Source organism: Ahaetulla prasina, chromosome 5, assembly GCF_028640845.1.
Source record: "Ahaetulla prasina isolate Xishuangbanna chromosome 5, ASM2864084v1, whole genome shotgun sequence".
NCBI lineage: Eukaryota > Metazoa > Chordata > Lepidosauria > Squamata > Colubridae > Ahaetulla > Ahaetulla prasina.
In genome coordinates, this window is record NC_080543.1 from 69,881,922 (window position 1) to 69,907,225 (window position 25,304).

At 39.6% G+C, this 25,304-nt stretch overlaps 1 protein-coding gene across 8 annotated transcripts in view; it reads left to right on the top strand.

Annotated features, from left to right (window-relative positions):
- The window catches only part of DMD (dystrophin), a 1,918,566-nt gene that overhangs the window by 1,354,439 nt on the left and 538,823 nt on the right, over positions 1 to 25,304 (top strand). For all 8 annotated transcript variants that reach the window (XR_009155503.1, XR_009155504.1, XM_058186507.1 and 5 more), the window contains one exon: positions 19,354 to 19,543. Coding sequence is in view for 6 of the 8 variants with exons in the window: in XM_058186507.1 (XP_058042490.1) it covers positions 19,354 to 19,543 (190 nt within the window). In the remaining 2 variants the exon portion in view is untranslated. The remainder of the gene's footprint in view (positions 1 to 19,353; positions 19,544 to 25,304) is intronic.

Below are 25,304 nucleotides of genomic sequence, written 5' to 3' on the forward strand. Positions count from 1 at the left end.
CTCATAAATTGAAGATACATACCTTGTGCCAGATGCAGAGTTGAATTAAAGATGCATACTTATTGAGATTATTTTTTTCCCATATCTTCTCCTTCCCATTAATACTTCCAGCTTGTTCCAGCAATTCCATTTTGTGTTTTTCCTGATGGAACAGCTTTGTTAAAACATCTATCATGGCAGTGGGAATTTGCCTTATTTTTTCCAGTGTAATGAGATTTCTGAAAATTATTGTTCTTCTTATTGAGCTTTTGATAAATGTTTCATGTTTCTCCCTTAGGATCTTGTATCTCTCATTTTTTAAATTTATCTCCACTATTCTTTCCTCAGCTACTTATGGTTTTTCCTCTATTATCTGATTTTTTTGTTCATCCTTTATTGTCATAAATAAAAAAAAATGAGACAAGCAGATACAGATATGGAAGAGATAGTAATAATTCTTAAAATGCAACAGATAGATTACTCTTTAAGAGTTAAAAATATAGAAGAGAAGAAAAAGAAAGATTTATTTTTTTATTTATTTGTCAAACACAACAATATATATAAGTATAAGCATGAAATAACCATAAGAATTGGATACAACCAAAGGGAACATTAGGACAGGAATGGTAGGCACGCTGGTGCTCTTATGCATGCCCCTTACAGACCTCTTAGGAATGGGGTGAGGTCAACAGTAGATCTCCCAAAAGTGGTGAAAGAATTACAGATGGGTGCTCTAGAGTTCCAACAGCAAGAGATAGGTATTGAGGCAGAGGAAATACTTAGATTAAATAAGTATGATGTAAGGAGATATATAATGTAAGGTAATGTATATATATAATATATAATGTATATTATATAATGTAAGGTAATGTAAGATATATAATGTAATATTATATAATATAATATAACTTATATTATATAATATAAGTATAATGTAAGGAGATAACTAGAGTCGGCAACGACTAGCATGTATGTGCGAAGGGAACCTTTACCTTTAGCTTTAAGGAGATACAAGATCCCAAGGGAGAAACATGAAATATTTACCAAAAGCTCAATAAGAGTTGAACTTTTAAAAAGGGCAAGAGATGATGGATAGATTTAGAATACTTCTTAATATGGTGGCTATTTTATTAAGAGGTAGAAAAAAGAGGTAGAAAGTAGAAATAGGGTAAATAGTATTATGTATATTGATATCTAATAGAATGTATTATGATCTTAATGTATACACAAATGCTAGAAGTTGAAAGATTATGACTTTGTATATCTAAATAGCATCATTGTTATTAGTATTGTGTATAAAGTATGATCTCTATGGCACTCTTCATTATGACAGTTTGGCATATAGATTAAAGAGTAAAGCATAGTATAGATTACTCTTTAAGAATTCAAAATATAGAAGAGAATAAAGAGAAAAGTCTCCTAAAAGTGATGAAAGAACTACAGATGGGTGCTCTAGAGTTCCTGTCAGGGTTCCAATTAATACTCCCATTTCAGGAGAAACCAGAAGCGTCACAATGAGACTGGCTGGAAAAATAGTGGGTTTTGACGAGCTCTGTGAAACTCCAGCCAGACAAACCATTCTTGGGGAGGGTGTGTGTGTCCTCAGACAGGAACCATCCTGTAGGGACAGTGAAGAAGGAGAGGTGCCTCAGATGATCAAGAGAAACAGGCAAGTTCCTCGAAAGGTTAGATTGCTTTTTGAACCAGTGGCAGGGGTGGTGGCCATTGAAAAATGACCACTCTGAAGCTGGGGCAATCAGACTAAGTTTTTTGTGCAGAAGCAGTGTCTGAACAGAGTGCTGGTACCGGATGAGTGATTGGCGAACTCACAGGTAAAAAAGAAAATTTTTAATAACTTTAAAAGGTGTCCCAGAGCAGAAATGAGTGGCTAATTGGCACTTGGAAAATTAATGGAGGGAGAAGAACAAAGAGGAGGTTAAAATACCAAAGCCCAAGAAAGAAAATTTTATTACTGGATTTAAAATACTTAGATGCTCTGAGAATATTGTGGATTTGAGAGAGACATCTGCTGGCAGAAAGAGAGAACTGCAATCTTGGTTGAAAGACAGAAGAGAAAATAACAGCTGTGACCTTGACTAATAAAACATAATTCAGAAAGTGTGAGAACTTTTAAGGAGTATTTGTTTTTCTGAACTGCTTGGTTTCAACTTTCAATGGTTGTGGAAGATAATTATTTTATTATTATATATTATATTATATTATATTATATTATATTATATTATATTATATTATATTATATTATATTATATTATATTATATTATATTATATTATATTATATTATATTATATTATATTATATTATATTATATTATATTATATTATATTATATTATATTATATTATAATAAAGGTTTAACTTGGAGTGGCCTGGATAAATATTCAAATTGGATACTATTTGGAATTAAAAAGAGATTATATGGACTTTAAAATTTTAATTAAATATAAATCAAAAGTTTTAACAATTTTTTAAAATTGACAATAAGGAGTCTTGATGTGTGAGGAATTAATTGAGATGTTTAAAAACATGGGTGAATCACTAAAAGGTAATAAAAAGTCAGAAATTTTGCTGGAACACACAGAACTGGAAAAAGAGAACATAAATGAGGAGCAAGAAAATAATATTGAAGGAAAAGGAATTGAATGCAAAAAGCAGTTAGATGATTTCACTGGATTAACATTGACAAAAAAAGAGTGGAGGGGGGAATATCTTCCCAAAAAGAATCAATCAAAGGGAAAAGGAGAAAAGCATGGAAAGAGATTAGGAGAAAGCTTGAAGAGAATTACTCAAGTAATAAATCTAAAAATGAGAAAAAGGATTCAGGAGAAAAGATATAATAAATACAAAAAGAAAACAAGAAAAGAAAAGAAGTTAAAAGAATGCGATAAAAGGAGGAAATTATTAAGAAGTGGAATTTTGGAGAGACCAAGAGGAAATGGTTAAAGAGGGGAAGAATAGTGGAAAGGAGGAAGGGAAATAAGATATATATTAGTAGATTTAAGGGAACTGTATTAATATTATTAATTGTGGATCAAATAAGTTAAAGGGTTTTAATGTAAGAAGTGAATATGATGATGTATATTGCTTATAGCAAAACAGAATAGCAGATGAAATATGAAATGCCAATGGGTTTAATTATGAAGACAAGTTAAATTAAGAGATAAAACTGAAATGTTAAAAGGTGGGATGGGGATTTTGAAAAATATATACTGTAAATGAAGAAATAAGATAATTAATTGATGTTATTGTAAGAAATTATGAATTAAGGGCGGATAGTGATACTGTTTATGTAATAAGAAGAGATTAAGATAAGATGTGGATGGTTAAGTAAATTAAAGGGTTTCAATGTAAGAATTGAATATGATGATATATATTGTGTATAGTTAAAAAGTGGGATGAGGATTTTGAGAAATATATTTTGCAAATGAAGAAATAAGATAATTAATTAATGTTATTATAAGAAATTAGAAATTAAAGGGCGGATAGTGATACTGTTTATGTATTATGTATTGAGAAGAGATTAAGATGAAGAAATATGGAAAAAGAATATTATGGCCAAAATTGGAAACATGTAAAATGTACTCTGGGGGGGGGGGGAGAAAAAAAGAAATGAAATAACAAGATATGGGGGAAAATGATGAATTTGTGATAAAGAATTATATAAAAGGTATGAATTTGGAAAAAGTGGGAAAATTGGAATAGATTATAAAAATTAAGATATATAAGATGTATAAGATGTGACCCAGTCAACACTCTGTTCATAAAATATGTATGATGAAAGTAAAATTTTAATAAAACTTGTTTACAAAAAAATATAATACTCCCATTTCAAACAGAACTCTGATGCAGGCTGATTCTTCAAAGAGCAGCTTTATTAGGATATACAATCTTGGCACAACTGGTGGAAAGCCAGCTATGAATGTTCCCATGCTTTCCACCACATTAAAAAGTCAAAGTTTCCTGTCTTCTCAAAACAATAAATCACATTGTCCAATCTGGATACTGGCTGGTTGTCTGGTTATGTCTCTCCTCGTCCTCTGGCCAGCCAGCCATTGGAATGTCTCCAACTCAGCAGAGAACTATGTTGTTTTGGCTGCAAACCCCATCTAGCTCTATCCCCCTTCAGCTCCAAACTGTGTCAACCTGAAGCCATGTGAAAAGAAACCCTGATAGACCAAAAAAAAAAAAAACAACCCATAGAAAAGAAAACGGATGCAGCTAGGTCAGCTTCAGGCTTGACAGTTCCAACAGCAAGAGATAGGTATTGAGGCAGAGGAAATACTTAGATTAAATAAGCATGATGTAAGGAGATACAAGATCCCAAGGGAGAAACATGAAAGGTTTATCAAAAAGTCAATAAGAGTTGAAATTTTAAAAAGGGCAAGAGATGATGGATAGATATAAAATACTTCTTAATATGGTGGCTACTTTATTAAGAGTTAGAAAAGAGATAGAAAGTAGAATTTGGATAAATAGTATTATGCAGTGGTGGGATTCAGCCAATTCGCACCACTTCGGGAGAACTGTTTGTTAACTTTCTGAGCAGTTTGGCAAACCGGCTGTTGGAAGAAATCATTAGGGCAGAGAACTGGTTGTTAAATTGCTTGAATCCCACCACTGGTATTATGTATACTGATATATAATAGAATGTTATATTATAGCTCAGGCTGGTAAAGCCTGTTATTAAGAACACAAAGCCTGCAATTACTGCAGGTTCAAGCCCGGCCCAAGGTTGACTCAGCCTTCCATCCTTTATAAGGTAGGTAAAATGAGGACCCAGATTGTTGGGGGGGCAATAAGTTGACTTTGTAAAAATATACAAATAGAATGAGACTATTGCCTTATACACTGTAAGCCGCCCTGAGTCTTCGGAGAAGGGCGGGGTATAAATGTAAACAAAAAAAATAAAAAATATATTATAATCATGATATATACACAAATGCTAGAAGTTGAAAGATTATGATTATGTATATCTAAATAGTATCAATATTGTGTATAAAGTATATTGACCAAGACAATACACTGTTCACAGTTCACTACGCACTTATGGATGTTAAAGAAAAAACTATAAATAAATATTTTTTAAAATGTATACATAATATTGGAGATTTTTAATGAGGCGTTGGAGGAAGCCAAGATACCAACAACATGGACAGAAGCAATCATTATCCTCTTTCCCAAAGAAGATACTGATTTGCAACAAATTCAAAATTACAGACTGATATCTTAATTAAATACGGACTATAAAATATTCTCAACGATAATAGCAGAGAGGATTTTAAAAAATTTGAATAAATATATACATCCATATCAGAATGGATTTCTCACAGGAAGACAGATAAAAAAATAACATGAGGATCATAATGAACACCCTGGAATACTATGAAGCCCACACAGAAAAACAAGCACCACTGGTTTTCCTTGATGTCTAGAAGGCATTTGATAACCTGAATTGGTAATTTATCCTAACACAAATGAATTATATGGAATTCAGGGCCAAATTTGGAAAAATGGTAAATACAATATATACAAAACAAACAGCTAGAGTAATTATAAATGATGAAATGACAGAAAAAATAGAGATTACTAAAGGAGTTAGACAAGGATGTCCACTTTATCCACTTCTATTTATTTTATGATTAGAAATATTATTGACAAAAATCAGAAAAGATCAGGAGATAAAAGGCTTAAAAACTAAAAAGGAAGAATACAAGGTTCAAGCCTTTGCTGATGATTCATTTTGGAAGACCCATTAGAAACTGGCCCCAAACTGATCCAAAAAATAGAGGAATATGGTGAAATAGCGGGACTTAAGATAAACAAAAATAAATCTAAATTAATAACAAAAAATCTCACCAAAAGTCAAAAAAATGAATTGGAAGATAAAATTAAAATGAACGTAACCAAGAAAATAAAATATTTAAGGATTTGGCTTACAGAGAAGTGCTCTTCAATTAAGGAGGACAATTGGATAATTGGAAAAATCTACAAATTTCATTATTGGGCAGAACCACTACGATTAAAATGAATATTTTGCCAAAAATTTATTTCTGTTCCAAGTTATTCCAATAAATCTAGGGAAAACGTCTTTTGAAGAGTTGAACAAATTACAGGTGAAACACAAAAAAATAGAATATTGTGCAAAAGTTCATTTATTTTAGTAATGCAACTTAAAAGGTGAAACTAATATATGAGGTAGACTTATTACATGCAAAGCGAGATAGTTCACATCTTGATTTGCCATAATTTTGATGATTATGGCTGACAGCTCATGAAAACCCCAAATTCACAATCTCAGAAAATTAAAATATTACATGAAATCAATAAAACAAGGATTGTACATAGAACAATATCGGACCTCTGAAAAGTATAAGCATGCATATGTACTCAGTACTTGGTTTGGGCCCCTTATGCATCAATTACTGCCTCAATGCGGCGTGGCATGAATGCTATCAGCCTGTGGCACTGCTGAGATGTTATGGAAGACCAGGATGCTTCAATAGAATGAAGGCTTCTGCACTGTTCGGTCTCAAGTCTCTCATCTTTTTCTTGGTTTGCTGGCCAATCAAGCACAGTAATCCCATGGGCATTTAAGCAGGTTTTGGTACTTTTGGCAGTGTGGGCAGGTGCCAAGTCCTGCTGGAAAATGAAGTCAGCATCCCCATAAAGCTCGTCTGCAGAAGGAAGCATGAAGTGCTCCAAAATCTCCTGGTAGACGGCTGTGTTGACCCTGGACTTAATGAAGCACAGTGGACCAACACCAGAAGATGACATGGCTCCCCAAATCAACACAGACTGTGGAAACTTCACACTGGACTTCAAGCATCTTGCAGTGTGTGCCTCTCCATTCTTCCTCCAGACTCTGGGTTTTTGGTTTCCAAATGAGATGCAAAAGTTGCTCTCATCAGAAAAGAGGACTTTGGAACACTGAGCTAAAGACCAGTTCTTTTTTTCTTTAGCCCAGGTAAGACGCTTCTGATGCTGTTTGTTCTTCAGGAGCGGCTTGACAAGAGGAATACGACATTTGAAGCCCATGTCCAGGATCCGTCTGTGTGTGGTGGCTCTTGATGCACTGACTCCAGCCTCAGTCCACTCCTTGTGACAGTCCCCAACACTTTTGAATGGCCTTTTCCTGACAATCCTCTCCAGGCTGCGGTCATCCCTGCTGCTTGTGCACCTTTTTCTTCCACACTTTCCCCTTCCACATGACTTTCTATTAATGTGCTTTGATACAGCACTTTGGGAACATCCAACTTCTTTTGCAATTATCTTTTGGGCTTTCCCTCCTTATGGAGGGTGTCAATGATGGTTTTCTGCACAACTGTCAGGTCAGCAGTCTTTCCCATGATTGTGATTCCTACTGAACCAGACTGCGAGACCATTTAAAGGCTCAGGAACCCTTTGCAGCTGTTATGGCTTAATTAGCTGATTAGAGTGGGACCCTTTGAGCCTAGAATATTGAACCTTTTCACAATATTCTAATTTTCTGAGATTGTGAATTTGGGATTTTCATGAGCTGTAAGCCATAATCATCAAAATTATGACAAATCAAGGCGTGAACTATCTTGCTTTGCATGTAATGAGTCTATCTCATATATTAGTTTCACCTTTTAAGTTGCATTACTGAAATAAATGAACTTTTGCACAATATTCTATTTTTTTGAGTTTCACCTGTAGTTACCAAATTTATATGGCAAGGGAAAAAATCTAGGATCAAATTAAAATTATTGCAAGATACGAAAGACAAAGGGGGCTTGCCATTACCAGAGTCGGAAATATATTACTAAGCATCAATTATCACATGGCTAAAAGATTGGATGGAACTGAAAAATAAAAGAATTTTTATTTATTTATTTATTTGTCAAACACAACAGAATATATAAGTATGAAATAACCATACGAATTGCATACAATCAAAGGGAACATTAGGACAGGAATGGAAGGCACACTGGTGCTCTTATGCACGCCCCTTACAGACTCTTAGGAATGGGGTGAGGTCAATAATAGAAGTGGTTAAAGCTTTGGGGATTTTGGGAAGAGACCACAGAGTCAGGTAGTGCATTCCAGGCATTAACAACTCTGTTACTGAAGTCATATTTTCTACAATCAAGATTGGAACGGTTCACATTAAGTTTAAATCTACTGTGTGCTCGTGTATTGTTGTGATTGAAGCTGAAGTAGTCTTTGACAGGAAGGACATTGTAGCAGATGATTTTATGAGTTATACTCAGGTCTTGCCGAAAGCGGCGGAATTCTAAATTTTCTAAACCCAGGATTTCAAGTCTAGTGTCATAAGGTATTTTTTTGTGATCAGAGGAGTGGAGAACTCTTCTTGTAAAATATTTCTGGACACTCTCAATTGTATTGATGTCCAAAATGAGGTGTGGGTTCCAGACAGGCAAGCTGTATTCGAGAATTGGTCTAGCAAATGTATGCTCTGGTTAGTAGTGTAATCTTTCTGGAGAAGAAGCTATGCAAGATTAAATTTACAACTCTTAAAGCCTTTTTGGCAATGTAAGTGCAGTGGGCTTTGGCATTTTATTTTATTTTATTATTCTATATTTTAGCAATAGAAAGTTATGATTTGCAAGTGGGGTGGCATGCATTCCTTTGGGATGATAAATACAAAACACATAAATATTTTCAAACACATATAATCAGGAATGCATTGCTACAAACTTGGAAAAAAAATAAAACAAAAACACTATACCAGAATCCCAATGTGGCTATCACCAACAGAAATAATGAAACGTCCAAATTTATTATTTATTTATTTATTTATTTAATTTATATACCGCCCTTCTCCCGAAGGACTCAGGGCGGTTTACAGCCAAGGTAAAAAGCACAAATCGGAAAGTTAAAAAAAACCATTTAAAAACTGATTAAAGTAAAGACTGAAGGAATTATAATAAAAACTATATTAAAACCCCAATAAAAAACTTTATTAAGCCAGCCCTGCATGATGAAAGAGAAAGGTCTTTAGCTCGCGGCGAAAGGTCCGGAAATCAGGAAGTTGACATATCCTCGGAGGCAGTTCATTCCAGAGGGCAGGAGCCCCCACAGAGAAGGCTCTCCCCCTGGGGGTCACCAGTCTACATTGTTTGACCGACGGCACCCTGAGGAGACCCCCTCTATGGGAGCGCACGGGTCGATGGGAGGCTATTGGTAGCAGCAGGCGGTCTCGTAGATAACCCGGTCCTATGCCATGGAGCGCTTTAAAGGTGATAACCAACATCTTGAATTGCACCCGGAAGACCACCGGAAGCCAGTGCAGCTCGTGCAGGATAGGTGTTACATGGGAGCCTCGAGTTGCTCCCACTATTACCCATGCGGCCACATTCTGAACCAGTTGGAGCCTCCGGGTGCTCTTCAAGGGGAGCCCCATATAGAGAGCGTTACAGTAGTCCAGGTGGGAAGTGACGAAAGCATGAGTGACCATCCATAGGGAATCCTGGTCCAGAAAGGGACGCAACTGGCGTATCAGGCAAATCTGATAAAAAGCCCCCCCTGGCAACGGCCGTCATATGCTATTCTAAAGACAGCCATGCATCCAGGAGGACGCCAAGATTGTAAGCTCTCTCCATGGGTGCCGATGACTCGCCCCCAACAGCCAGCAATGGCGTCAGCTGGCTATACTGGGACGCCAGCATCCATAGCCACTCAGTCTTGGAAGGGTTGAGTCGAAGCCTGTTTCTCCCCATCCAGACCCGCACGGCCTCCAGACACCAGGACATCACTTTAACGGCATCATTGGGATGGTTTGGGGTGGAAATGTATCGCTGCGTATCGTCAGCATACAGATGGCATCGCACCCCAAAACCACGGATGATCTCACCTAGCGGCTTCACATAGATGTTGAACAGAAGAGGCAAGAGAACTGACCCCTGTGGCACCCCACATATGAGGCACCTCGCGGTCGATCTCTGCCCTCCTGCCAACACCATCTGCGACCGGTCAGAAAGATAGGAGGAGAACCACCGCAAAACGGTGCCCCCCACTCCTAACCCCTCCAACCGGTGCAGCAAAATACCATGGTCGATGGTATCAAAGGCCGCTGAGAGATCTAATAGGACCAGGACAGAGGAACAACCCCTGTCCCGAGCCCTCCAGAGATCATCCACCAATGCAACCAATGCTGTCTCCGTGCTTTACCCAGGTCAGAAGCCAGACTGAAACGGGTCGAGATAGGCAGTTTCATCCAGGTACTGTGGGAGTTGTCGCGCCACCACACTCTCTAAAACCTTCACCACAAAGCGAAGGTTGGAGATGGGACGATAGTTCGATAGAACAGCTGGATCCAGGGAGAGCTTCTTGAGGAGAGGCTTCACTAAGGCCTCTTTCAAGGCGGCAGGGAAGACACCCTCAGTCAAGGAAGCGTTGACAATTCCCTGAAGCCAGCCTAGTGTAACCTCCCGGGTGGTCAATACCAGCCAGGAGGGAGGGACACGGGTCCAATAAACATGTGGTCGCATTCAGCCTCCCCAGTATCCTGTCCATGTCTTCAGAAACAACAGTATCGAACTCTTCCCAGATAACATCCTCAAGACCTATCTCCGTCATCCCACCCAAATTCACCCAGTCAGAGTCCAGACCATCCCGAATCTGAGCGATTTTATCGTGCAGATATTGTCCGAAATCCTCAGCACGCCCTTGCAAGGGGTCCTCCCGTGCTCCCAGATGAAGGAGGCAGCGGGTCACCCTAAACAGGGCGGCTGGGCGATTCTCTGCTGATGCAATAAGAACAGAAAAATACTCACATTTTGCCACTCTTATCGCCACTAAGTAGGTCTGAATATAAGACTTTACTAGTGTCCGATCGGATTCGGAACGACTGGCCCTCCAACCACTCTCTAGGCGTCTTTTCCGGCACTTCATCTCTCTCAGCTCTTCAGAATACCAAGGAGCCAGTCGAGACCGGCGCCGGGTCAGAGGCCGCAGAGGCACGACGCAGTTCAAAGCCTCAGCGGGCGCCTTTTCCCAGGTGGGCACTAGTTCTTCAGTCGAGCTGTGAACTAAATCCTCAGGAAATGGCCCAAGCTCCAACAGGAACCTCTCCGGGTCCATCTGGCGCCTGGGACGGAACCAGCTAGATATAGATAAGATAATTAGATATGAGAAATTAGTAAATGTACAGGAAAATTTGAGAACAAAATACGAACTGGAAAAAGCGATAGGTAGGGAGGTAGATACACATACATACACAGACATACACACAAATACAATCAAGGTACACAGAGGATAAAAAATTATACGAAATACACAGAGAGCAGCAAGAATTGGATAAAATAGTACATAGAACAGAGATAAAATTAATCAGTAAAATATACGAATACCTATATGCAGGCTTTGCTCTGTGGCTTAAGAGCAGTCATCAAGAAAGTTTTATTTATTTATTTATTTATTTATTTATTTATTTATTTATTTATTTATTTATTTATTTATTTATTTATTTATTTATTTATTTATTTATTTATTTATTTGAATTTATATCCCGCCCTTCTCCGAAGACTCAGGGTGGCTTACATTGTGGTAAGCAATAGTCTCATCCATTTGTATATTATATACAAAGTCAACTTTTATTGCCCCCAACAATCTGGGTCCTCATTTTACCTACCTTATAAAGGATGGAAGGCTGAATCAACCTTGGGCCTGGTGGACTTGAACTTGCAGTAATTGCAAGCAGCTGTGTTAATAGCAGACGGCATTAGTCTGTTGAGCCACCAGAGGCCCAACAGAAGTTGCAGATACAATAGTTTGTTTGGATTTTATTTGATATTTACAGGTAATAATTTTCTCTAGGATGAAACTCCTCTATGTTAGCAACTTATAAATGGTCTAATTTTACACACTTCCACTATTTTTATCATTTTGATTTATTGCCAATTGTTTTACTGAATGTTTTCTTCTATTTACCATTCTGGATTGGTCTCGTAGAAGAGTGATATATAAATGCAATATTAATAATCAGTAATAGAGAGGCTTCCGGTTTGGCTCCGCTGTGTTAATGGCGGCGATTTCAGTCCGCCCGTTCTTTGTGATTCTGTGAGAGCTGTTTAGACAGTGCTAATCTTCTGTCAACAGCTCGTAAATCTCTGCCCTCGGGCAAAGAGGGGGAGATGAGCATTTGAACTGAAGTTTGAGCCCCCAAGAAAAGCCCCAGAATGATTTCTGGTGGTTTGATGGGAACGCCTTCGATAGTTCAAAAAAAGCTCCAGAGTCCAGAACGCCTCTGCAAAAGCAGAGCAAAACGCAGCGTCCATCTCCGTGACTGAAGAGGATTAATGATAAATTTTCAACACGGAAGAATCGAAAGCAGGAAGGCTGGCATTTGCTTGTAAGATGATTTTAACTCCCTGACAGAGAAGTTATTTGAAGAGTGGAGATGAAGAAAGATGGCGTTTTGTTTTTTGAAAGTGAAAGCTAAGGAAATGCTGATTATAATTGCTGGTGTGGAACCTCTAAGAAGAAAATAACAAGATTTTTTTTCTAAATGGAATTCTTTTTAAAAAATCTATTTCTTTTTATTATCTTTTTTTTACAGTGTTTAAGAAGAAAAATTTATTGGGTTTTTTTTCTTTTATTCCTCCCCTTTTTTTCTTCTTCTTCTTCTTCTTGATATTACTTAGTTTAAAATGGCTTTTAAGCAAAGAGATTTAACCACTTCTAAATTATTGGAAATATCTTCACTTCAGGTACGGAAATTGAAAGAAGATATTAAAGACAGTCTAACGAATTTTTTACAGGAGCTTATGGAGGCTCATCTTTCAGAAATAGATCAAAATTTAATGAAATGGAGAGAGAAATACTGGATTTTAAAGATTTGGTGGAAGAGCAGAGTAAGGAGATGAAAAAATTAAAGGAATCAATTACTCCATTATTGTTATCTAGTACACAGACAGAAGAAAGACTGAATGAATTTAACCAAATTAATTTAGATTTGCAAAGGAAAATAGATGAAGTTCAAATTAATTTGAATTTAGAAAATAAAATAGATGATATTCAGGTTAAGGCTGATAAGGCAGAGGAAGAAAGGGTTATATTACAATATAAATTAATGGAATATGCTATAAGGGTAAGGGGTTTAAGAGAATTTAAAGAGGAAAATTTGAAAGAGATTTTTATTCAGGCCTTTGCCCAGATAGAGGAATGGAACCAGAAGATTTTGAAGTTAATATTGAAAGAATTTATCGTGTTAATTCCTGGTGGGCAAGGCAGAAGTGTTTACCGAGAGATGTGGTTATTTATTTTACAAATAAGAGGATTAGGTATGGAATTTTGCAAGCATTTTATAAAAATAAATTTCAAATATTAGGACAAGATATAATAATGATGAAGGAAATTCCTCCTAAAATGTTAAGAAAGAGAAAAGAATTTGCCTTTCTGGTGGATGAGCTTAAGAAACATCAGATATATTTTAGATGGGAGGTTCCAGCAGGTTTAACACTGAATTATAAAGGAAACAAGTATTTTCTCAATACAATTTGTAAAGCACGAGATTTTTATACTAATGTATTAAAGATTGGGAATTCTTTGTTAACAGATGTTAAGTTGAATGGTGAATAGATGGTTGAAAATGTGTAAGATAGAAGAAGGGGAGGGAGAATGTTTAACTTTATTAAATATGATTATGGTTAATTTTTGTAAATGACTTATTGTGGAAATAAATGTGTAATTTTAGGGGTACTATATGATATATTAAAGGTATAAAGGAATAGGAAGATGGAATATTGTTTAATTTTGGAGGATAGATAGTAAAATTTAGGAACTTGGATTAAATATTATATTTAAGAGATGGATGTAATGTTAATTAGAATGTAATTGTTATAATAGATATATTGTGGATGATATAGGTGTAATTTTAACAATGTTATTTGACATAAGTAAGGTAAAGTGAAGATTTTAATTATTACAATTGACACTTTGGATATTTGTAATATTATTTGTTGTATATATAAATGTTAAAGATGTGAAAAGATGGACTAATGCTTACCCTGAAGGTTGGACAGAAAAATTAAAGAAACTAAGTCGGAAATATGAACTATTTTTGAGAGATTGCTAAGGAAGAAAGACATTTTAGAAGAAACCTTGGTGAATATTGGAAGATGGAACGTTGTTTTGATATTGATTGATGAAGGTTGGATATTAAAAACTACGTACTTTATTCAAGAATAAACACTAACTCAATTGGAAACTTTGGAGAATTCTAGGAGTGGAATGGTCTGATATATAATGGAGTGGAAGAAAAGTATCTTCTTTGTCTTTGGAAGGGGAGTGGAGGTTTTAAGGAACGACTATGGATTATGATTTGTGCTAGATTTTAATTTTTGTTGTTAGTTTTATACCCTGTACTCGGTTCTCGGAAGTCCTGGGGGGTGGGGGGAGGAAGGGGAAGGGAGGGGGAGGGGGTAGAAAATGGATTGATAGTTAATGTACAAAGATGATTGAAGATGTATAATTAATGTAAGATCGGACCTGCCTGGTTACTACTTTAGAATGAAGGGAAAGAAGGAGTAGAAGAGAGAAGGAGGAAAGAGAAGAGGAGGAGGAGGAAAGGAAGGAAAAAAACAAAAAAAAAATAATAATAATCAGTAATAGTAACAGTGCACCACCAGTTCATATATTTTACCCTCCCTTTTATGCCATAGATCAACTATGCAGCTTCTTGAATTGTGGAGTTTAATTTCTAGAATTCCCCAGCCAGCATGATCATGGCTGTGAATACTAGAAACAGCATTCTGTACTACTGGAGCATACTCCAATTAAACAGTGGTGTGTTGTTTCGTTAAAATGGAAGTGAATAGTTTAGCTGTCAGGTGTTTTCTTAAGGAAAGTAGTAAGAATGTTTAGCAGGTTAAGTTAGGGCTTCCCTAACCCTAAAGGCAGTTGGCTATAGGGCAAAAAAAGAAAAAAGGAAAAAAAAGACAATAATTAGAACACATTTTAAAGAAACGGAAAGAAGTTCTGGAAATGCCTTGTTATAACCAAATCACTATTCTTAACTCTACATGAACTTCTGTTCTTTAAAGATAAACATTTTATATCCTATAACCGTGATGGCGAACCTATGGCACGCGTGCCAGAGGTGGTACGCAGCGCTCTCTCTGATGGCAGGTGAGCCATTGCCCCAGTTCAGCTCTGCTGTGCATGCTTGCATGCCTCCTGCTGGCCAGCTGGTCTTTGGGTCTCTGCCGCAGAGGGGGCGGGGTGCGTGCGGGAGGCCACGCATGCGAATGCATGGGGGTGGGGGCCGTGCATATGTGGGAGGTGAGGCGTATCATGGGGGTCGCATGCGCATTGCATTTTGGGGGTTTGGCCTCACACATGTGCATTCGCTCGCATGCATGTGTGCTTTGGGCACTCGGTCCGGAAAAGGTTAGCCATCACTGTCCTATAATATCTAATTATTCAATGTTTATTTGTTCCTCTCAATAGTAAGAAACAGTATATAATAAACTTTCCCCACACACATTAAAAACTACTGAGTTCTGGGTATCTAATACCAGTTAGCCAGTGGGCTGCTCCATTTTGTAACAATTGCAGTTTTGGGGGCTCTTTAAAGGCAGCTCTGTGTGGAATACCTTGTGTTCATGTAATGAAGTAGCTGTTTACATTTAATATTGAATTGGGCAGTGAATTTTTTATTTTATTCTCATGACTTGGAATGAAGTCTGGTGTGCTATGTGTGTATGCATCTCTCTGGGGACTTGTATTTTCTTTCTTTTTATGTACTGAAACCAATGATGGAATTCAAATAATTTAACAACCAGTTCTCTGCCCTAAAGACTGCTGGGTGGGCGTGGCTGGGTGGTCATGTGACTGGGTGGGCGTGGCCAATTCAATGTCACTCACATCGAGGAGTGCCTCGCCTGACCTCTCGTCACCGCTCCCCTCCCAACCAGTCCTCGCCTCGTCTTGCATGTTATGGTGAGTGAGGAAACTTTTTCAAAGTCACCTTCCCCTTGATACTAGCCAATAAGATGAGATTTTGCTATCAGGAGACCTGATGTACATTTCCAAATATTATTTATCACCATTCTTTTGATAAGACTGAATGGAGAGATTTATAAAGAATAACAGAGTTGGAAGGGACCTTGGAGGTTTTCTAGTCCAACCCCTGCTGAAGCATGAGACAATTATGGACAATTTTTTTCTTAAAAACCTCCAGTGATGGTACACCCACAACTTCTGAAGGCATCCCATTCCTCTGATTAATTGTTCTCACTATCAGGAAATTTCTTCTTATTTCTAGGTTGGATCTGTTTGATAAGTTTCCATGTCACAGATCTGTCTCACAGTTACTTCCAGTTGAGCCAGGCACCACCTATTCTATACCTGTTTGGGGTTGCCTAAGTGTAAAATCTTACTTTACTCTCCATTAAATTGCATTGTTGGTGAGAAATGTTCTACAGTGGCATTCATAATGATTTTTGTAAAATGCACTAAAGCTTGAAGAATACAGCTTGCTTATACTGATAAAGATGATTCTTTTTGAACATTAAAGCATATAGTCAAGCAAATATTTCCAATCCATTGTAAATGAAAACACATTTGAAAGGCATTTTCAAAGCAGTCAGTTAGTGAATGTCTTGCCATTCTTTCTCTTCTCTTTTAATTAAATCTTTCTGCTTTTTTTCCCCCCTTGGGCCTTATTGCAATGTTCCAAAACGTTCACAGATCTTTCACAAAGAACCACTTCTAAGTTAATTGGAATACATTGTTTTCATTCTCAGTTTTTCTGGTTACAGAACTTCCCTTCTCCTTCACTCATTTCTCCTTTTAATGATGTTTGTACATATTTGCAAGAAAAGGAAGCATTTAATTTTTGAGCTGCCTGGGTGAGGGCAGCCCGCCTTATCCAGGTCGGCTTCTCTGAATGGTGATCCCAGCACCGGTCCGGTGGCCGCCACCACCTCATGAGCCAGCCAACCTGCCTAGCCAGAGCCTGCCAGGCATTCCTGGCCAGTCTCCCGGGGATTGGGTGCAAAGGGACGATAGCCCCCAGTCCCGCGTTGCCTAGAAAGGGCAGCAGGCAAGGCTTCTGAGTCCAACAAAGGGGCTGGGGCAGGACTTCCTCCCCTCCCTATTTTGGAGAGATTTTTAAATAAAGGTCTTGGAACTTCAAGCGAGTTATGCAATACAACCTCACCCACTCTGCCAGCAGCTCTGGGTTAGACAGTAGTTCAGCTTTCCCGACTGGCTGCGACCTTACCTTCCCCTCATGGCTGGTGGCAGAAGGGAAGGTGAGCCAGTCAGGGTTGAGCCACTGCCGCTTGGCTCCCCTCAGCTCACATCTTACCCCCACCCAGATTCTCCGCAGCTGCTGGGCCTTGCCTGCTAGCTCGGTAAGGCTGTTGGCACAGAAGGAAGATACACTCTGAGATTTCTGCACTCAGCCAAAGGGCCACCTTGTGGGGGACAGACACGGTGATGTGAGGCTGCCTTTCGGGCCTTGCTCTGGGCTGCTGCCTGCTTGACCTCTGCTCCACCTCGGATCCCGCATTCAGCCCACGACAAGGGGATATGCTGCTTCATCAGCCTTATCTTCCAGCCCATGGGGCTCGCACTGTTCTCACAGCAACATAGGCTGAAGGGCGTGGTCCGGTGGACAAGTGAGGGAGGGGCGTCGGACAGAGGGGTGATGTGGGCAGTGTAGTGTCATGCTTTCCGCTTGCCCCCTGGCCCCCGGCAGGCAAGGCCGTGCAGCTATGGGAAGCTGACAGGTGATGGCTCAGCCCTGGCTGGTTCACCTTCCCCTCTGCCACCAGTTGCAGGAGGAAGGTAAGGTCGCAGCCAGTGAGGAAAGCCAAATCACTGTCTACCACCAGCTGCGGGAGGAAGGTAAGGTCATGGGATAAAAAAAGAGGCAGTCATGGGGGAAGAAGCTGGGAGAGTGAGTAAGGGGCCTCTGAAGAAGGGGAAACAGGGCGGAGGTAAGCAAGCTGATTCAGCAAAGGGTGAAACCTCAGTGGAAACTTGTGGGAGCAAGCAGGTGGTGGGAAGGAGATGTCCCTTTAGAAAGGCAGGAACTGGCATGTCCCCTGACCTGAGGTGAAGGACGATTGGGTGACATGCAGGCAGAAGCCCCAGGAAAGGCCAGAGCCAGGGACTGGCATGTTCGCTGACTTGAGGTGAAGGGCAATTGGGCAGCATGTGGGCGGAGGCCCCAGGAAAAGCCAGAGCCAGGGACTGGCACGTCCCCGACCCAAGGCGAAGGGCAAGTGGGTGGCATGCAGGAGGCATGATGGTGAGAGCCAGGCCAGAAAGGTGGCTGAGCCTCACTGTGTCCACCCTGAGGCAGCCCTTTGGCTGAGCCCCTTACCTTCGTGGGCAGCTGTGGTGAGCAGAGTGGGCGAAGTGTAGAGATCAGCTAGGCCACATGGCCGTCATGGTAGGCCAGGACAAAGGGAGGCAAGCGGTCAAGGCCCAGAGATCAGCCAGATCATGTGGCCTGGGTGAGCAAGCGAAGGAGCCAGAGAATAGCTGGGCATGGGCATGACTCTCGCTATTGGTCAAGGAGGGCAAGACGAGATAGGGCAGTGTCAGTGAGGCGGGGTGGGCATATATTACATACTTATCTATTATAGAGCCAAAATCGATAGTATTTCAAGATGATTTTATTCTGTATTGAATTTAATCATAATTTGGGAATCAAAGATATTTTATTTATATTTATTATATTTCATATTTCTTAAACACCCTTCTCCCTCAGATATTCATGTTCCTTTATTAAATTATGGATATGGATATGGAAAAAACATATCTTTATTACATTTGTAAGCTTCTTGACACTCACCTGATTCTATATTTTTTGTTTCTTCTTTCTTGTATGTGTATATATACATATGCATATTCTGTTTAAGAAGCTATTTTTTAAAAAAAACATAGTCAACTGTGATCAACAGATAAGATCACACTCCCTAACCCTGAAATTTATTAGGTTTCAATAAATTATAACTAGTCAGTGGTAGAGAATGCTTTATTTGACTTCTCTTAATAGGTTTATATAGACTTTGGAAATAGTGACACCTATGATTAAGGAGCTTGCTTCAAATTATAATAGTAAAAATGTAACATTATCATCTTCACTTCTGTAGAACCATAACTGTCCATTATCAGTAAAAATGTCATTAAATAGTCACTTCTATCTTCCAGTTGCAAAAGGGTAGGAATTAGTTTTAATGGTTTCAGAAGGAAACATTAGTTAAAAGGGTTTATAACACTTTTGGATAAAGTTTAATTCAAATTTCATCTCAATATTACTGAAAATTTCTCCTATACTCTCTGTCTATATGAGTGAATGAACCACTTTGGATCCCAATTACTCATCATCACATAACTATGTTTACACTTTCACAGTGTTGGAGAACAAGAGGCCTCATTGGAAGCAGCCCTAAGGCTCTTGCAACAATTCTACTTGGATCTGGAACAGTTTCTTGCCTGGCTTACAGAAGCAGAAACCACTGCCAATGTCCTACAGGCTGCCACATGTAAAGAGAGAATCCTAGAAGATGTTCAAGGAATACAGGAGTTCATGAGGCAATGGCAGGTAAGCTAAGCAATTGAAATATTGCTTAGCAATATTGTAATGATGAACTACTTTCACATGGGTATGACTCAAACCAAAACAATCAAAGGCTTTTAAAGTTAGCTCTAAATATATCTCTCTATTTATAAACTTTAAATAAATATTCATAAAAATATAGACAGTAGAGAAGATTGATCTCATATCATAGTGGGTGTCAGTCTGCTGCATGTATGGATTGGAGGGGTTTGAAATGGCTAATGTTGCAGCTGCGGTCTGGCTTCTGGTCCTTGGTCATGCTTCATGATCAATGTGGGTTTGGGTCTGCTTTCCGCACATCCACCCAGAAAGCAGACCCAAACCCACACTGATCATGAGCAATATATATGTATATATATATGAGCAATTTGTGTTCAATAATGTGTATATATTGGGAGAAGGGAGTCAATTCATATTTTAAAATTAGGAACTCAGTAGAAAAAGGTAAGCTTTCCTATGTCAGGGTTCCAAATAACACCCCCAATGAAAGAAGACTCTGAGACTAGAAGTTCCTCAAAGTTCCATTTTATTAGAGATGTCACATTGGCACATCTGGGAAAACCTGAATCTGAAAGCTTCCAGGTTTTCCCCACCCAAAAGCAAGTGCAAGTCCCTGCCCCAGCACCCGCATGTCCATCACATGGTCCAATCAATGCACCTTCCCAACTGGAGATGCCTCCCAGTCACACCACTCCAGGTGCAGGGCAGGATGTCCTTGTCTATCAAAGAAAAGAATGTTATTATGGCTAGATATCTTTCCACTCCATACAATCCCCACTCCCAGTTTCCCACAGCATTAAATGTGACAGCCCTGAAGATCCAAAGTGAATGGCTTCCAGGACTGACATCGAACTACAGAAATTCATATTGATTTAATAGAATTGAAACGGTATCTGAACTTTGCACTTAATATTGATAAAAGTTCACTTTATATATATATATATATATATATATATATATATATATATATATATATATATATATATATATATATATATATATATATATGTAGGTCTTTGGTTATTCGGTTTTCTCCCGTAAAATTGAAGTGTCTTGCCGACGTTTCGACGGAGTCTCATTCGTCATCTTCAGGCTTCAGCTTCGTGCTTCTGGGAGCAATGTGTGATTGCAGCTGTTTCTTCCTTTTTAACTGCTAGTGGGGGTTTGAACTGATTGGGTGGGAGCTTGGCTGTGCTCTGATTGGATGTGGGGTTTTTTTGTGCTCTGATTGGCTGGGGGTGTGTCCTGTTTGGGTGGGGGCTTGGTTGTGCTCAAATTAGTCTGAGTTGCAGGGGGATCTGAGCTAGTGAGCTGCACTGCTGCTGTTTGGCTTCGTGTTCGTGGTCGTGCTACATCTTCGTAGTGGGTGTCAGTCTGCTGCATGTATGGATTGGAGGGGTTTGAAATGGCTAATGTTGCAGCTGCGGTCTGGCTTCTGGTCCTTGGTCGTGCTTCCTGATCAGTGTGGGTTTGGGTGTGCTTTCTGGGTGGATGTGTGGTGGTGACATCCTGTGTGGACCTCGTGAGTGTGGGTCTGGTGTCATTCCTCGTGTTAGGGACACGTTTTTCAATAAGGGCAGGTTTCCAAATGGCTGGTAGGCGGGAGGTATCATCTCGTTTGTTCATGCTGTGTGGGCGTTTTTCTATCTCGATGGCTTCTCTGATTATTCTGTTGTTAAAGTGTTCAGTTTTGGCGATAGTTCTGGTCTTTTAAAGTCAATATCGTGTCCTGTGACTTTAAAGTGTTGGACCAGGAAGAAGTTGGTTCCTCTTTTGAATGAGTTCTTGTGTTCTTCAATGCGTGCACTTATTCTTCTGTTGGTTTGTCCAATGTATGTGGTGGGGCAGGCGGTGCATGGGATTTCATATACTCCTTGATTTTCTAACTCAATTTTGTCTTTGGGGTTTCTTAGGATGGTGGATATGTATCTGTTTGTGCAGAATGCTGTCTTGATGTTATGTTTGTGGAGGATCTTGCTGATTCTGTCTGTGGTGCCTTTTATATATGGGAGGAGGGCTGTGCCATTTTCTTGCTCTCTGTCTTGGGTTTTAGAGGGGTTCTTTTGGATTAGTTTGGTAATCTTATTTCTCTGGAATCCATTGGATGTTAGTACGTTTGTGAGAGTGTGTAGTTCGGTTTTTAGGTGTTGTTCGTCAGCTAAGCATTTTGTTCTAGAGATGAGTGTCTTGGCTACGGAGTTGATCTGTGCTGGGTGGTGGTGTGAGAGTGCATGCAGATAGCGGTTTGTGTGTTTTCTTCTGGTAGATGGTGTGTCCTAGGGAGCCATTGGGTTTCTTGTAGACTAAGACATCTAGGAAGGGAAGTTGGTTGTTAACTTCTGTTTCCATGGTGAACTGTATTTTGGGGTGTAGGCTATTGAGGTGTGTGAGGAAGTTTTCAAGTTTTTCTTTCAATGGCTCCCTAGGACACACCATCTACCAGAAGAAAACACACACAAACCGCTATCTGCATGCACTCTCACACCACCACCCAGCACAGATCAACTCCGTAGCCAAGACACTCATCTCTAGAACAAAATGCTTAGCTGACGAACAACACCTAAAAACCGAACTACACACTCTCACAAACGTACTAACATCCAATGGATTCCAGAGAAATAAGATTACCAAACTAATCCAAAAAGAACCCCCCTCTAAAACCCAAGACAGAGAGCAAGAAAATGGCACAGCCCTCCTCCCATATATAAAAGGCACCACAGACAGAATCAGCAAGATCCTCCACAAACATAACATCAAGACAGCATTCTGCACAAACCAAAAAATATCCACCATCCTAAGAAACCCCAAAGACAAAATTGAGTTAGAAAATCAAGGAGTATGAAATGCACACCTGCCCCACCACATACATTGGACAAACCAACAGAAGAATAAGTGCACGATTGAAGAACACAAGAACTCATTCAAAAAGAGGAACCAACTTCTTCCTGGTCCAACACTTTAAAGTCACAGGACACGATATTGACTTTAAAAGACCAGAACTATCGCCAAAACTGAACACTTTAACAACAGAATAATCAGAGAAGCCATCGAGATAGAAAACGCCCACACAGCATGAACAAACGAGATGATACCTCCGCCTACCAGCCATTTGGAAACCTGCCCTTATTGACAAACGTGTCCCTAACACGAGGAATGACACCAGACCCACACTCACGAGGTCCACACAGGATGTCACCACCACACATCCACCCAGAAAGCACACCCAAACCCACACTGATCAGGAAGCACGACCAAGGACCAGAAGCCAGACCGCAGCTGCAACATTAGCCATTTCAAACCCTTCCAATCCATACATGCAGCAGACTGACACCCACTACGAAGATGTAGCACGACCATGAACACGAAGCCAAACAGCAGCAGTGCAGCTCACTAGCTCAGATCCCCCTGCAACTCAGACTAATTTGAGCACAACCAAGCCCCCACCCAAACAGGACACACCCCAGCCAATCAGAGCACAAAACCCACATCCAATCAGAGCACAGCCAAGCTCCCACCCAATCAGTTCAAACCCCACTAGCAGTTAAAGGAAGAAACAGCTGCAATCACACATTGCTCCCAGAAGCACGGGTTGAAGCCTGAAGATGACGAATGAGACTCGAAACGCCGCCAAGACACTTCCAATTTTACGCAGAAACCCAATAACCAAAGACCTACATACAAACACCCGTGAAAACCTCAGAAAATATATATATATATATATATATATATATATATATATATATATATATATATATATATATATATATATATATATATATATATATATATATATGTCTTTGGTTGTTCGGGTTTTCTCCCGTAAAATTGAAGTGTCTTGGCGACGTTTCGAAGTCTCATTCGTCATCTTCAGGCTTCAGCTTCGTGCTTCTGGGAGCAATGTGACATTGCTCCCAGAAGCACGGGTTGAAGCCTGAAGATGACGAATGAGACTCGTCAAACGCCAAGGCACTTCCAATTTTACACGGGAGAAAACCCGAACAACCAAAGACCTATATACAAGCACCCGTGAAAACCTCAGAAAACATATATATATATATATATATATAAATATATATATATATATATATATATATATATATATATATATATATATATATATATATATATAGGTGTTGGGTTGTTCGGGTTTTCTCCGGCGTAAAATTGGAAGTGTCTTGGCGACGTTTCGACGAAGTCTCATTCGTCATCTTCAGGCTTCAGCTTCGTGCTTCTGGGAGCAATGTGTGATCGCAGCTGTTTCTTCCTTTTAACTGCTAGTGGGGGTTTGAACTGATTGGGTGGGAACTTGGCTGTGCTCTGATTGGATGGGGTTTTCTGTGCACTACACACTCTCACAAACGTACTAACATCCAATGGATTCCAGAGAAATAAGATTACCAAACTAATCCAAAAAGAACCCCTCTAAAACCCAAGACAGAGAGCAAGAAATGGCACAGCCCTCCTCCCATATAAAGGCACCACAGACAGAATCAGCAAGATCCTCCACAAACATAACATCAAGACAGCATTCTGCACAAACCAAAAATATCCACCATCCTAAGAAACCCCAAAGACAAAATTGAGTTAGAAAATCAAGGAGTATGAAATGCACACCTGCCCCACCACATACATTGGACAAACCAACAGAAGAATAAGTGCACGATTGAAGAACACAAGAACTCATTCAAAAAGAGGAACCAACTTCTTCCTGGTCCAACACTTTAAAGTCACAGGACACGATATTGACTTTAAAAGACCAGAACTATCGCCAAAACTGAACACTTTAACAACAGAATAATCAGAGAAGCCATCGAGATAGAAAACGCCCACACAGCATGAACAAACGAGATGATACCTCCGCCTACCAGCCATTTGAAACCTGCCCTTATTGACAAACGTGTCCCTAACACGAGGAATGACACCAGACCCACACTCACGAGGTCCACACAGGATGTCACCACCACACATCCACCCAGAAAGCACACCCAAACCCACACTGATCAGGAAGCACGACTAAGGACCAGAAGCCAGACCGCAGCTGCAACATTAGCCATTTCAAACCCTTCCAATCCATACATGCAGCAGACTGACACCCACTACGAAGATGTAGCACGACCACAAAGCCAAACAGCAGCAGTGCAGCTCACTAGCTCAGATCCTGCAACTCAGACTAATTTGAGCACAACCAAGCCCCCACCCAAACAGGACACACCCCAGCCAATCAGAGCACAAAAACCCACATCCAATCAGAGCACAGCCAAGCTCCCACCCAATCAGTTCAAACCCCACTAGCAGTTAAAAGGAAGAAACAGCTGCAATCACACATTGCTCCCAGAAGCACGGTTGAAGCCTGAAGATGACGAATGAGACTCGAAACGCCGCCAAGACACTTCCAATTTTACACGGAGAAAACCCAACAACCAAAGACCTACATACAAACACCCGTGAAAACCTCAGAAAATATATATATATATATATATATATATATATATATATATATATATATATATATATATATATATATATATATATATATATATATATATATATGTCTTTGGTTGTTCGGGTTTTCTCCGTAAAATTGAAGTGTCTTGGCGACGTTTCGACGAAGTCTCATTCGTCATCTTCAGGCTTCAGCTTCGTGCTTCTGGGAGCAATGTGACATTGCTCCCAGAAGCACGGTTGAAGCCTGAAGATGACGAATGAGACTCGTCAAACGCCAAGACACTTCCAATTTTACACGGAG